Raw genomic sequence first — 14,814 nt, forward strand, 5'->3', positions numbered from 1 at the left:
GATATTATCATAGAAAGCATTTTGCGACCCTTAAGCCCTTTAAAATGTAAGCACCAATATTGATTGTTACTATTACCGTTCATAAGTCTAATTTAGTCAATTTTGTTTGACTTTGGTTAAAGACTCTGCACTGCCAGTTTAGTTTTGGTGCCCCTCCCTTTACTTAAAACGAATTTTATGGAAGTGGCGGGATTTGGAGGAAGTGCTGCAGAAGGGGTGGGGTGTGGAGCTTGGCACATGAAAAGTTGTGGGAGGTTATTTTATTTCTCATGAAAAAGCATTCTTACCAAATCATCTCCTTCATTTCTGCTCTTGCTAAATTCCTCTGATCACCCAGTTGTCTAAAAACACACCCTAGGCATGAGGGAAGGGTTCTATTGCTGTCTTGCTGTTCCAAGCATTTACTTTTTATTTTGAGCAAGGAAAAAAAAGGGAAAAGAGCAGGAATGTTACAGAACGAAGCTGATATTAGCAATTCAGCAGAGACTTCACTTTTTCAAGAGGAACTTTAGCAACTGAGCAAGTTGGGGGAAAATGGAACAAATGCCACCCCAATCAGCTCCATGCTTGCTAGTCTTTTCTCGTCCATATTTTCTTTGGGTCTTTTTGCAGCTGTTGATTTTTTTTTTTTTGAATGGGAGCTTTCTCCCCCACAGCCCAGCTGCTCCATCTACTTGATAGTACAGCGAAGGTGTAAATTTTATTTATTAAAAGAAAAAGCTAATACATTATTTAGGTGGAAAATTTAGTGCAGGAAACAGCTAGAAAATGCAACAGCAGCATGAGATCACTGAAGATACCTGGTTTCTTCACGCTGACTCTGAGGATAAGGTTTCTGTCTTCTGACTTTAAAAGGGAAGGCCTAAATATCGAGACAGAGAGAGAGAGAGAGAGAGAGAGAGAGAGAGAGAGAGAGAGAGAGAGAGAGAGAGAGAGAGAGAGAGAGAGAGAGAGAAGAGAGAGAGAGAGAGAGAGAGAGAGAGAGAGAGAGAGAGAGAGAGAGAAGACAGACAGAGAGAGACAGAGAGAGACAGAGAGAGAGAGAGAGAGAGAGAGAGAGAGAGAGAGAGAGAGAGAGGAGAGAGAGAGAGAGAGAGGAGAGAAAGAGAGAGAGAGGAGAGAAAGAGAGAGAGAGAGAGAGGAGAGAAAGAGAGAGAGAGAGGAGAGAGAGAGAGAGAGAGAGAGAGAGAGCAGGGAAGGAGGGAGAAAAGGGGAGGGAGGGAGCAAAGGAGGGGGAGGGAGAGAAAGAGAGAGACAGAGAGAGACAAACAGATAGACAGACGGACAGAGAGAGACAGAGCGTCAGAGAGACAGAGACAGACAGACAGAGAGAGACAGAGAGAGAGACAGAGACAGACAGAGAGAGAGAGAGAGAAAGAGATAGAGACAGAGACACAGACACAGAGACAGATAGAGAGAGAGACAGAGATAGAGACAGAGAGAAGGAGAGGAGAGAGAGAGACAGAGAGAGAGGGGAGAGAGAGACAGAGAGAGAGAAAGAGAGAGAGAGAGAAAGATGAGAGATATGATGCTCATCTGTGCCATAGAAAGATGGAGGGACAAATACTTAATTTATTAAATACCATCTATGTGTCAGGCGCCACGTTAAGTACTTTATAAAATCTGTCTCATTTGATCCTCCCAATAACTCTGGGGTATAGATGCTATTGAAATCCTCCTTCTATAGTTTCAAAAAGGAAAGCAGATAGAATTCCAGTGATTGCCCAGATTCAAACAGCTAAGGGTCTGTGCTGAAGACTAGAATTGAACTCCACACAGCAGAATGATGCCTTTGCATCTGCCCCACTTAAATCCAATTCACTTGCAAGTGAAGACATCCTCCTCCTGTTGTCATTGGTCCTTGTTGAGAACAGGGATGACCAACAATTGATTCCAAATGGAGTACCACTCCTTCCACTGAGCCATCTCATTGCCTATGTAGAAGCCCATTAGATGACCTGGGTTCCAAGTACACTTCTAGTGCTTACTGCCTAATGTGGCTTTGGTCCTCTTTTCTGGGCCTCAGTTTCCTCATCCCTGAAAATCCTCATCTCATATAAAATTACCAACCTCTGGTTCCAGAACAAACTCTTCTTGGTCCTTGTTTGGGCCTTGATTGTCTCAAAGTGAATGTAAATAGCAATTGTTTCTGTTTTGGCCAGAATTCCTGAGAATCTTCCTCCCATCTTGATTTCTTTGTTTCTTTTTCTTTTCTGTTTTCTTTCTTTTTCTTTCTTCCTTCTTTCTTCTTCCCTTCCTCCCTCCTTCTTTCTTCTTCCCTTCCTCCCTCCTTCTTTCTCTTCCTTCCTCCCTCCCTCCCTCCTTTCCTTTCTTCCTTCCTTCCTTTCTTCCTTCCTTCCTCCTTTCCTTCCTTCCTTCCTCTTTTCTTTCCTTCCTTCCTTCCTTCCTTCCTTTCTTCCTCTTTTCCTTCCTTTCTTCCTTCCTTCCTTCCTTCCTTCCTTCCTTCCTTCCTTCCTTCCTTCCTCCTTTCCTTTCTTCCTTCCTTCCTTTCTTTTTTCTTTCCCTTTCTCCCTACCTTTTTTTTCCTTCCATTCTTCCTTCCTTCCTTCCTTTCAACTAGGTAAAAGAAGCCATTCTCTGCCTCATTTCTTACCTAGCATTAAATATGAATGGGCATTGCCTCTGTCAAACTGAGATCTGGGAAAGACCTTAACGTAAAAAGGCCAAGGTTAACCACTACTTCCAGGGCCATCTCCAGTCATTCTGCTCTATATCTTACTATGGTTCTAGATGGCTTCAGAGGAGAAAGTAAAGCTGGTGACTTTGGACAACTCTCTCATTCAAATCCAATTCAATTGCATGTCATGGCATTACCTCCCTGATGTCATGTTCTTCTTTGATAATGAAGGACAAACAACAGGATATAAGATTAAGGGGTCTCATCCTTTTGTGGTATCCCCTTGGCTTTCAGTAAATCTTCCCATGCCACTTATCTAATATGAAAGGAAATAAACTCTAATTTAGCATGCATGTACACATAAGGAATAAAATAGATTTTATTCATTTCAATAGAATAACACAGTTATTCACCAACTGTTATCATACCCCCTTGACAAACCTCTTCTACACCTTGGGGTTATATATTCCAAATTATAAATTCCTAGACTAGATGATCTTTAAAATTCTTTTCTAATTTTAAATCCTCAGTGTTGAAAGATGCATTTAATTGACAGTGGCCTGGATAGATATGATATGATAGATGTGAAAGCAATTAGAAATTATGAAGCAATCCACAAACCTAAATTATCATTTTGAACAATAACCCCAGAGCTAGAAGCAATCTCAAAACACATTCTAAATTATATTCACATTTAGTCAATGAATCCCTACGTACCTCTTTGTAAGGCTCTTTGTTATATCCTATGAGAGATATAAACATGTATAAGGAAGAGTATCTCTAGCCCTTTAGAACTTTACCTTGGAGTTGTTCACTCATGTCTGAGTCTTTGTGACCTCATTTTGGATATTCCTGGCAAAGATACTGAATGTTTTTCCTTCTCCATTTCACCTTACAAATCAAGCAACTTAGGCAGAGTTAACCGATTTGCCCAGTTTCACACAGATAATACATGTTTGAAGCCAAATTTGAAGTCAGGAAAATGAGTTTTCCTGAATCCAGGCCCAGCACTCTTATCCATTGTGCTACCTCGCTGCCCTACCATTCAGGACACCACACATAAACATGTGAATAGTTAAATAGTAATTGCTAGATCATCATTTTTCTAATCGAAGTGCAAATAGTTTGAAATTTTATTTTTTATCTAAACATTTTCTCTAAATTTTACATAGTTACTTGCATTTGAACAATAAGAGCAAAAAAGATTTTTGTGCTGACATATCTTGAAGAAATTGTAATTTTTTTATGTGAATGTTCCTCCCATGAATACTGATCACAGTCCCACCAGGACTTCTGAGTCTTTTCTATTTAGATCCAATTCTTATATATTAGGTTTATGGTAAATAAGTAAACAAAAAAACAAACAAATTAGTCGGATTTTATAAAGTAACCAAAAGTAGGAAATTTAAATAATAGCTTAAGACAACAATTAGAAAAGATTTCACTAGGTAGCATATGATTAATTGCTAAGACAATTCCAGTCTGAGAAGGTCAGAGGAGGGAGTGGGTGCATTGAGTTGGAATGATCAGAGAATGCTTCTATTTCAAACACCCACTTCCCTAAAGTCATCAGTCCTGGAATGAGGATTCCACAGCCGCCCCTTCTCTCCTCCATTCCACCATTCCAGCTGCCTGAAGGTTGGAAAGTTGTTCCATACATGTTGTTGGACAAATTATGCAACCTCTCTGGGTAGAAGTTAACTTATTTGTAAAAAAGAGAAAATAATCTTAGTCCTAGTGACCTCATAATAATATTCTGAGGATAAATGAAATTATATGTGTAAAATGGTCTGTAACCACAAAGTACTATATAAATGAAAGGAAGAGATTTTTTTATTATTATTATTGATGTTATAATTACTTTTGTTGCTCATATTAGATGGTTGACCACCAGATAATAGGTTGCAAAACACCTTCTTGGAGCCCAAATTTAATGATTTGTAATGTTGACTGTACTGGGATTCTACTTTCAGCTTCTTATTACCTATCATTGATATTTAATAAATGTTTGTTGAGTGAACTAATGAGGCTGCTGAATAGTTCATATCTGGGGAAGACCAAAGCAGAACAATGTGTCTTAAAGCAGAAAAGATTCTGGGCCACAGTTTCCTCATGTATTAAATGAGGTAGTTTTACTGGATGACTTCAGTTACGTGGTGTAGTGGATAGTGTATTGGCCTGTTGTCAGGAAAACCTGAGTTCAAATTTTGCCTCATATATTTATTAGCCCTGGGATAAGCATTTAACCTTTTCTTTACCTCAGTTTTCTTACCTGTAAAATGACAATAATAATAGCAGCTAGTTTGATATATAGTAGGTGCTTAATAAATGTTTCCTTTCTCCCTCCATCCCTCTTTTTTTCCTTCCTTCTGTCCAACACATTATTCAGGATCTTATCATTTCTTTCCTCTCTTCCTCCCTCCTCCTTTCCTTCCTTCTTTCCTTCTTTCTTCCCTCCCTCCCTTCCTTCCTTCTTTTCTCCTTCCCTCCTTTTCTTTCTCCCTTCCTCCCTCCCTCCCTCCTCCTTTCCTTCCTTCCTTCTTTCTTCCTTCCTTCCTTCCTTCTTTTTTTCCTTCCTTCCTTCCTTCCTTCTTTCCTTCATTTCCTTCTTCCTTCCTTTCTTCCTCCCTTTCTACCTGTCTCCTCTTATTAATAATGACTATTGTTATTGAATAACAATAATAATAAGCAACAATATTCCTTATTGAATGTATGTAAATATCCTTCTTTAGGGAACTGCATCCTGATTGATGTTTGAATTAACATTGTGTTTTTTACAGACTCAATTATTTGTATCAGATGGAGTGTACCTCCATTTTGAAATCACCCAGGAACATTAAGGTTAGAGGATCATAGAACTTAGAATACCTAAATGCTTGAGAAAATGGTGGTTTGGGCCAAAGTACATATAAGAAATAAAATAATTTTTAGTTCAATATAATAAAGACTGGATTTGAACCTATGCCCCTTAACTCCAAATCCATTATTTTTTTTCCCATCAAACTACTATATTGTTTGACCTTTTTTTTTTCCTTTTTCATATTTCCACATAAAACTTGATTGTGGTTCCAGCCTTCTGGATTGTAATCAGCTCAACAGCCCCAATATAGCTCCCTTTGTAGAGACATTCTCCAACAAAATATAAGCTTCTTGAGGGGAAGAACTATTTTTCCATTTTAAACATCTTTCTATCTCCCAGTGCCTAGCTTATGTCTTTTTGAATTTTTTGTGTACTCCCTTTTATACATGTTTAGCAGAATCCTGCTCATTGCATAGCTCCTTTGTGCTTGGCTTGGAAAGGGTGAGTTTATACCAACAAGGATTAGGATTTCCTTTTATGTTTTTGAAATTCATGTCCCTTTGAGCTCCCCGCTCCCCATCCCTTTGCAGGATATGTCCTTCCTTTTACCAACCATTGTTTTTCCCATGGTCCCTGATGGTGGTGGTTGGAAAAGCTGAAGGGAAGGGCAGGGGATGGTCGCTGTAGTTGTATCCACCCTGGATAGTTCAAGTCCATTCGTTAGGTGTGACTAGGGTAAAGAAGAAGAAGAAGGCACTGATGTGATGTGGCAGCCATGAGGAGCAGATCTCAGCATGCAAGGAGATCAGGAGTGAAGAAAACAGCTTTAATAACTGTTTACAAAGAAGGAAAATCTCCTCCGAACCCTCCATAAGCATGAACTAGGCAGATGGCAATTCTGTTTTCCTTTTCTTCCTGTTGACTTATTGTTCAAAATAATAATAATTTCCAAAAAGCATTTAATGGAAGTGTTATACACACTGGAATCCAGTTCATTTCCTTCCAAATATTGTAGTGCATCTTGTTGAACACAGACTCACCCCTGATCTAATCCCCTCTCAGAGAGGATTATAGGAGAGGTGCAGTGTGTGTCATCCAGACCTGACTAGATGCTGCTCGAACTCTGTCATTTGGCATTTTCCATTGGCTCTTGCCTGTTCTGCCTGTCACATCCTAAGCTTGCTTCTGTGGAGTGTAGTACAGCAGATTTCCAGAAGTTTGCTCTGAGATATAGCTAGCTGTGCAAACGATTGAGAGAGGTTTCTGTGTCTCTGCGTAGGGGGAATAGAGGGAGGGAAGAGCCAGTTTGTTTTGATTTTTAAATGACTGTATTCATAGTATGTACTAGGCCTACTTATCTTGGGACACACAGAAGATTTTGCCGAACATTTTGGCTGTGGCCCTGCCGGAAGAATACTTTTTTCAATTTTTTTTATTGTCTTATTTTTTAAATTTAATTTAATTTTTTAATTAATAAGTACATATGGCCTCAGTGGTTTCATTTCATAAAACTTAAGCCCCATTCGGCCTCCCTAGACAAATGACTTACACATATGAGAGCCCTCACCTATGCATAATATAAGACACATTAGTAGGTCCTCTGTAAAAATGTAGAATTGATTTGGACATTCATAATCGATTTTCAGAGAAACAGTTAATAAGCCTTTATCTTTGTGGTTTGTTTCTGAACTATTGACAGTATAAGGCACATAGATTTCATTGTCACTGAGACTAATTTTTTTTTTCTTAAAAGTTTTTAATTTTTATTGGTATATTTTTATATATCACCTTTATTTCTAAATATATTCTTTTCCTCTCCCTTACCTCTGGCCAATCCATGTAACAAAATTTAAAAAGAAGAAGAGTAAAAAGAAATGCTGTGAAACTAATACATTACCAAAAACTGTGTATACAGTATTCCATACCCATAGGCCTCCACTTTCTCTCCCTTTGCAAAGTGTATATTTGTTCATTATACAGTTTTTAGTTTCCATCATTTTTATTGTTGTTGTTGATTTTCTCAATGTTTACATTTGTGGTAGCCATGATATATATTGTTTCTCTGTCCTCCTTAATTCATTCTGTTCATATGAATCTTCCCATGACTCTTTGAAGTCTTCATATCCATCAAAGTAACATTCTGTTACATCCATGTACTATAGCTTGCTTCACCATTATTCTCTTGAAGCAACTATTTCATTTTGTAGATGAAGAAATCCTTATCAGTGAAGTGACTTGTCTAAGGTCACTCAGGCAGTAGCGGAGTCGGAATTGTAGCCCAGGTCCTTCATTTCCACATCCAATGCACTTTCCTTTGTACCATGTTATCTTTGCAATAACCACAGTCTGTTCTCTTCTCCTTATCCCCATTCAAATGCTATTGTTACATCAGGTATATTTGCTGCATCATGATTCAATAGTTTTCAGACGTGGTGGTTCTGGCTCAGAAACCCAGTCCAGACCTATTCTGATGTAAATCACTACTGAACTGTTTCCCCAAAATCAGCTTTTTCTTCCTCTTCCTCCCTCTGTCTCTGTATCGCCATCTCTCTCTGTGTCTCTCTGTCCTTTTTGTCTCTGTCTCTCTGTCTTTCTGTCTCTATCTCTATTTCTGTCTGTCTGTCTATTTGTCTGGCTCCTCTCTCTGTCTCTCCTAATTTTTTTTAAATCATCACGAAAAATAAATACTCTAAAAGCCCCAACCCACACTTAATATGTATATTTTTTCTTGGTTTTTCCTGTTTTCTTTGGGTGAGATGGTAGCTAGTCAAGTCAATGAAAGCGTCACGATGTCCAAACTTTAAATGGTTACTAATTCTAATTGACAGGTATGAGGATAAGGGTCCTTCCCTTTGGGACTGTTCTGAAGGGTGGAAGTTGCCTTTGAGAGTTCTCAGCTTTTATCTTAGGAGGAGAATAAGGAAGATAGCTCAAGAATAAGGGGAAAAAACAAAGAAAAGCAAAACAAATCATCTTGCTCCATTAGTGTGTTCTCCAAGAAAGTCTCCGCAGACCCTGCTTCTCTGAATAAATGTGTTGTAGGTAAAATGCTGGCGGAGTATGACTAAGGAAAACTGCCTGAAAGAAGGCAGTCCCTGCCTCCTTTATTCAGGAAGAGTATGTGAGATTTCCATCACTGGTTGCATTACTTCCAAGAAGACAGGATCCCTGTTGGGTGTCTGTGTGGCTTATGCTGAGTAAATATTGACAAAGTAGTCTAAAGAGCAAACACTTTGACATTTGTAAGGTCCACTGGAAGGTCTTGTATATATTTATACAGCAAGAATGAGCACCGCATACCAATTTTCCTGAACTTCTCCTGACATCATTCTGCATGGCTTTTTGTGTGGCAAGGGAGAGCTGGGCATTCAGAGGAGAATGGGGTCTTCCATTCCATCCATAACCAATGTGCTCCCATCCCCATTACAGAGTTATTATGAGCTTCCGCATTACCTGCTCTTCCAGGAGAAAGGAGAAAAAAACCATGAAATCTTGTTTTTAATTTATTGTAATTGATGTACTTTCTTTTTACTTTGCGAAAATTTTATTGATGTTTTTGTACTTTATATTTATTAAAGATTGAGTCTCAAAATGTAATGAGTTAAAAATGCTTGCTTAATTTAAATTGTGAATCTGTCTGTTAAGAAATGCATTAGGGGTAGGAGAAGCATAAGACATATTAATTGACAGACAGGAACTGCTGTCTCTGAGGTTGATACAAGTAATTTATTACTTTAGAAATGAATGCCACCTCCAGAATGTGCTTCATTAATTTCAAATTTAGTTTTAATTTCAAGCTGTTGCCCCTTGAGAAGAATAAGGTGGCAAATTATGTTTGAAGAGCAGAATTTTTTTTTTGCTCTGAAGAAACACCACATTTTAACTATTTAATTTTGCAAAAAGAAAAAAAAGTGACTTGTCTTGCTTGCTGAGTTTAGAGTGAAGAAAAAAAAATGCTAGTTAAGGTTAGCAGTTACTAACACTTTTTTTTTCTTTTTTCTCTCCTTGTCCTTTCTCCCTCCTTGCCCACCTTCATCTCCCCTTTTTTTTTCTCCCACTATTTGTCTCTTTTTCTTGCTCTTTTTCTCCTAACTCCCTTTCCTTTTTTTCCTTCTCTATCTTTCTCTTCTCTTCTTTTCTCCATTCTTTCTCTTTCCCCTTTTCTTCTCTTCTTCCTTGTCTTTCTCTTTTGCTCCTTTTTTCTTCTTTAAAAAAAAATTTCCCCTTCCTCTTGCCTTCCCTTCATCTCTTCCTTTCCACAGCCTATGTTTCAGATGAATTGAAGGCAGCTGCCTTGGTTGATGAAGACATGGACCCTGATGAAACTGCAGCAGATGGGGAGCCCTCCGCCAAATATGCATGTCCTGAGAAAGAATTCAGTAAGACCTGTCCCAGCTATCAGAACTCTCCGGCTGCTGAATTTTCTAGCCATGAGATGGACAGCGAGTCTCACATTAGTGAGACCAGTGATCGAATGGCTGACTTTGAAAGCAGCTCCGTTAAAAACGAGGAGGAGAGCAAGGAGGTCGCCATCCCCCTGGAAGACTCAGCAGTGTCCGACAGCCTGGAGCAGATGAAAGCTGTCTACAACAACTTTCTCTCCAACTCGTACTGGTCCAATCTCAACCTGAACCTGCACCAGCCCTCCTCAGACAAGAATAATGGGAGCAGCAGCAGCAGCAGCAGCAGCAGCAGCAGCTGTGGGAGTGGCAGCTTTGATTGGCATCAGAGTGCCATGGCTAAGACGCTGCAGCAAGTGTCTCAAAGCCGCATTCTCCCGGAGCCCAGTCTCTTTAGCACAGTACAATTGTACCGACAAAGCAGCAAGCTCTATGGGTCCATATTTACCGGGGCCAGCAAATTCCGCTGCAAAGACTGTAGTGCAGCCTACGATACTTTAGTGGAATTAACGGTGCACATGAACGAAACGGGACATTACCGAGATGACAACCACGAGACTGATAACAACAATCCCAAGAGATGGTCCAAACCCCGCAAAAGGTCCTTGCTGGAAATGGAAGGAAAGGAAGATGCTCAGAAAGTTTTAAAGTGCATGTACTGTGGCCATTCTTTTGAGTCTCTCCAGGACTTGAGTGTTCATATGATTAAAACAAAACACTACCAAAAAGTGCCTCTGAAGGAACCCGTCACGCCTGTTGCAGCCAAGATCATTCCCGCCACCAGAAAGAAAGCTCCACTAGAGCTTGAGCTTCCCAGCTCCCCCGATTCCACAGGTGGGACCCCAAAGGCAACTATCTCAGACACGAATGATGCTCTGCAGAAGAACTCCAACCCCTACATCACGCCAAATAACCGCTACGGCCACCAGAATGGGGCCAGCTACGCCTGGCACTTTGAGGCCCGGAAATCCCAGATCCTCAAGTGCATGGAGTGCGGCAGCTCTCACGACACTTTGCAGGAGCTCACGGCGCACATGATGGTGACCGGACACTTCATCAAGGTCACTAACTCGGCCATGAAGAAAGGGAAGCCCATCATCGAGGCTCCCGTCACTCCGACCATCACAGCTCTGCTTGATGAGAAGGTACAGTCTGTGCCTCTGGCAGCCACCACATTTACCTCTCCCTCCAACACACCCTCGAGCATTTCTCCGAAATTAAACGTGGAGGTCAAAAAGGAAGCCGACAAAGAGAGAGTGGTAACCGAAGAAAAAACTAAGGACAAAGAAAAATCACCCGAAGAAGAGGAAAAGTATGACATCTCTTCTAAGTACCATTATTTGACTGAAAATGACTTAGAGGAGAGTCCCAAAGGAGGGTTGGATATCTTAAAATCACTAGAAAACACAGTCACGTCGGCTATTAACAAAGCCCAGAACGGGACTCCTAGCTGGGGTGGCTACCCCAGCATCCATGCAGCTTATCAACTCCCCAACATGATGAAACTGTCCCTGGGCTCCTCGGGGAAGAGCACACCCCTGAAACCCATGTTTAGCAATAGTGAGCTAGTGTCGCCCACAAAGACCCAGACCCTGGTGTCTCCGCCCAGCAGCCAAACCTCCCCCATGCCAAAGACCAACTTCCACGCCATGGAAGAACTGGTCAAGAAAGTCACCGAGAAAGTCGCCAAAGTCGAAGAAAAGATGAAGGAACCCGAGGGGAAGCTCTCCCCCATGAAAAGGGCCACCCCTTCCCCGTGCAGCAGCGAGGTGAGCGAGCCCATCAAGATGGAGGCCTCCAGCGACGGTGGCTTCAAGAGCCACGAGGCCAGCCCCAGCCCTCAGAGGGAGGGGTGCAAGGAGAGCAGCCCCCTGGCCGAGCCGGTGGAGAACGGCAAGGAGCTGGTGAAGCCCATGACGAGCGGCTTGAGTAGCAGCACGGCCATCATCACCGACCACCCCCCCGAGCAGCCCTTCGTTAACCCCCTGAGCGCTCTCCAGTCGGTCATGAACATCCACCTGGGGAAGGCGGCCAAGCCGTCCCTGCCCGCCCTCGACCCCATGAGCATGCTCTTCAAGATGAGCAACAGCCTGGCGGAGAAGGCGGCGGTGGCGACGCCCCCCCTGCCGTCCAAGAAAGCGGACCACTTGGACCGCTATTTCTACCACATCAACAACGACCAGCCCATTGACTTGACGAAAGGGAAGACTGACAAAAGCTGTTCTTTAGGTTCAGTGCTCTTGTCACCCACGTCGACATCCCCCGCCACCTCCTCATCCGCGGTGACAACGGCGAAGACGTCGGCCGTCGTGTCGTTCATGTCAAACTCGCCGCTCCGCGAGAATGCCTTGTCAGATATCTCTGATATGTTGAAGAACCTGACAGAGAGCCACACGTCAAAATCTTCCACACCTTCTAGCATCTCCGAGAAGTCCGACATTGACGGGACCACGCTGGAGGAGCCCGAGGAGACGACCCCGGCCCAGAAGAGGAAAGGACGCCAGTCCAACTGGAACCCCCAGCACCTGCTGATCCTGCAGGCCCAGTTCGCTGCCAGCCTCCGGCAGACGTCGGAAGGGAAATACATCATGTCGGACCTGAGCCCCCAAGAGCGGATGCACATCTCCAGGTTCACGGGCCTCTCGATGACCACCATCAGCCACTGGCTGGCCAATGTGAAATACCAGCTCCGAAGGACAGGGGGAACGAAGTTCCTCAAAAACCTGGACACTGGCCACCCCGTGTTCTTTTGTAACGACTGTGCGTCGCAAATCAGGACTCCTTCCACCTACATCAGTCACCTGGAGTCACATCTGGGTTTCAGATTGAGGGACTTGTCCAAACTGTCCAACGAACAGATTAACAATCAGATAGCACAAACTAAGTCCCCGTCGGAAAAACTGGTGACGTCGTCTCCCGAAGAGGAGCTGGGGACTTCCTACCAGTGCAAACTTTGCAATCGGACCTTTGCAAGCAAGCATGCCGTTAAACTTCATCTTAGCAAAACACATGGGAAATCGCCAGAGGATCATCTCCTGTATGTCTCAGAGCTGGAGAAGCAGTAGCATTTGCTTTCGATTAAAACAACTGTAATTTGCTTTGAGGAAAACTGTCAAAGGCACCTTAAAGCTACTCTTTCCTTCTTGGCACATGTTCTTACTCTAACGGCAGAGAATCACTCTGGGCTGAACTGTTTTGTATAACTGTACAGTGTTTAATAGAGGCGCATAATCAGCTGTTGTTACTGGTAAAATATGAAGGTTAAAATGCAGTGGTAAGTGTTTGGAACTTTGTGTAAATTGGATTTAGTTGTGGGCATCCCTCCGATGCTTCAAGCTGCATGCATTAACAGACAGTTTAATTAAGCATTTATAAGGAAATCTGGCACACTTTTTCCATGTGACCCAAGTGTGTTGGCATTTCTCACCCTTTAATCTTTAGCCCTCTGAGTACTTTGAAGCACTTTTGCATTAATTTGGTTTTAAAAAATAATAATAATGATAATGTATGGAGCTCTGGTTTTTTAAAAAAAAAAAATCCTTACCAGCTTAGTTATAATTAATGATATGAACCTCCACTTATGCAGGTCTGCAGGGGTATAACAAGCCTTGAAATTAAAAAAAATATTATTTTCACATTGAAACATAGATGTATATATTGTATAGATTTCAGACTCTCTTATGAAAAAAAAATGTGATCGTGGTTAAATGACCTTTTTTTCTGCATTTATAGCAACAGTGTTTTATGTACCTGCTATGCTCTGGGCATAAGCTGTGCCTATGTATAGTGTATATTTCTCTCCCCTTACCCATTTTTTTTAAGGTCTATGTTTTTTTTTTGTTTTGTTTTGTTTTGTTTTTACATTCAAACATTGTAAATTATACAAAAGATACCACAGATAGCATTTATAAAGTATGCAGAAACATTATTCTAAAAGCAAAGTATGATTGTTTTGCTATACAGTACATCTATATTGATAGAGGTTCATGTTTAAATTATGCATATTTATTAGCATCATGTTATCTTTTGTTTTGAGCAGTCTGATAACAGAGGCCAGGGAGGGCATCCGTGGCAAGCATCATAACTATTTTGCACATGATTTTTAAAGGTATTTATTAGAAATCAAAGGAAGTTCAAAACAAACTCAGTGCTCAAAGGGTTAAGTCTATTTGAAAAGGAAAGGAAAAAAAAAAAACTTGTACTGTATTTCCTAAACATTGATAAAGCCTTTAAAATGTTTGTACTGTAACACTTTGCTTAAAAGTTATGAGGCATTCTGTGATACAACCTCTTTTACTTATTTATAAGTCTTCTTGGTTGCTATTTCATATTGTAGAATGCCTTTTTATTTCAATTGGTAACTTTCTGTTTTGTTCTGCCTAATTATTCTCCCAAGATTCCATACTCCAGCTTTATCTTTAGGCATATGAAAGGTAACCCGTGGTTACCGGCACACTAAGTGATTCTGTTCGTCTCCATTTTTGGCAGTTAATTTGCAGAAGTAACTGACAGCTGACACCATATGAGAATCTATGTATAAAATATTGGCATGTAAACAGCACAGACCCTGTAACGCACTCTGTGCCCTGTTTTGTTGTTGACAATGAAGCACCATTATATGACTCTTCATATAACCTTTTTTTCTACTGCAGCATTAAAATTGTCTTTTTGCTATAATTTTGTGTTGCGTTCACAATTATGTCTGAAATGTGCTACGACTAACGAGCACATTAAAATTAAATTGTATGCGATCTGTTTATGACTGAGTAGGTTTCTGTGTCTGCCAGGTGCTGGCAGTCAAAAGCTGCACATACATCAATGGAGTTTTAGTGAACTTTGGCTTTGAAAGAGCAGGTTGGCACTCATTCAGAGGCTGCATGGACAGAATTCCCTCCCCACCACCACCATCCCCTCCAAAAAAGAAAAAAAGACAGAGAAGAGAGAGAGAGAGAGAGAGAGAGAGAGAGAGAGAGAGA

At 41.2% G+C, this 14,814-nt stretch overlaps 1 protein-coding gene across 1 annotated transcript in view; it reads left to right on the forward strand.

Moving 5' to 3' along the window:
- Positions 1-14,515, forward strand: part of TSHZ3 (teashirt zinc finger homeobox 3) — an 89,509-nt gene extending 74,994 nt beyond the window's left edge. The window contains exon 3 of the mRNA XM_051979756.1: positions 9,701-14,515. Within this exon, the coding sequence (XP_051835716.1) occupies positions 9,701-12,903 (3,203 nt within the window). The 3' untranslated portion in view covers positions 12,904-14,515. The remainder of the gene's footprint in view (positions 1-9,700) is intronic.
- The last annotated feature ends 299 nt before the right edge of the window (positions 14,516-14,814 follow it).

Source organism: Antechinus flavipes, chromosome 2 (assembly GCF_016432865.1).
Source record: "Antechinus flavipes isolate AdamAnt ecotype Samford, QLD, Australia chromosome 2, AdamAnt_v2, whole genome shotgun sequence".
NCBI classification, from domain to species: Eukaryota; Metazoa; Chordata; class Mammalia; order Dasyuromorphia; family Dasyuridae; genus Antechinus; species Antechinus flavipes.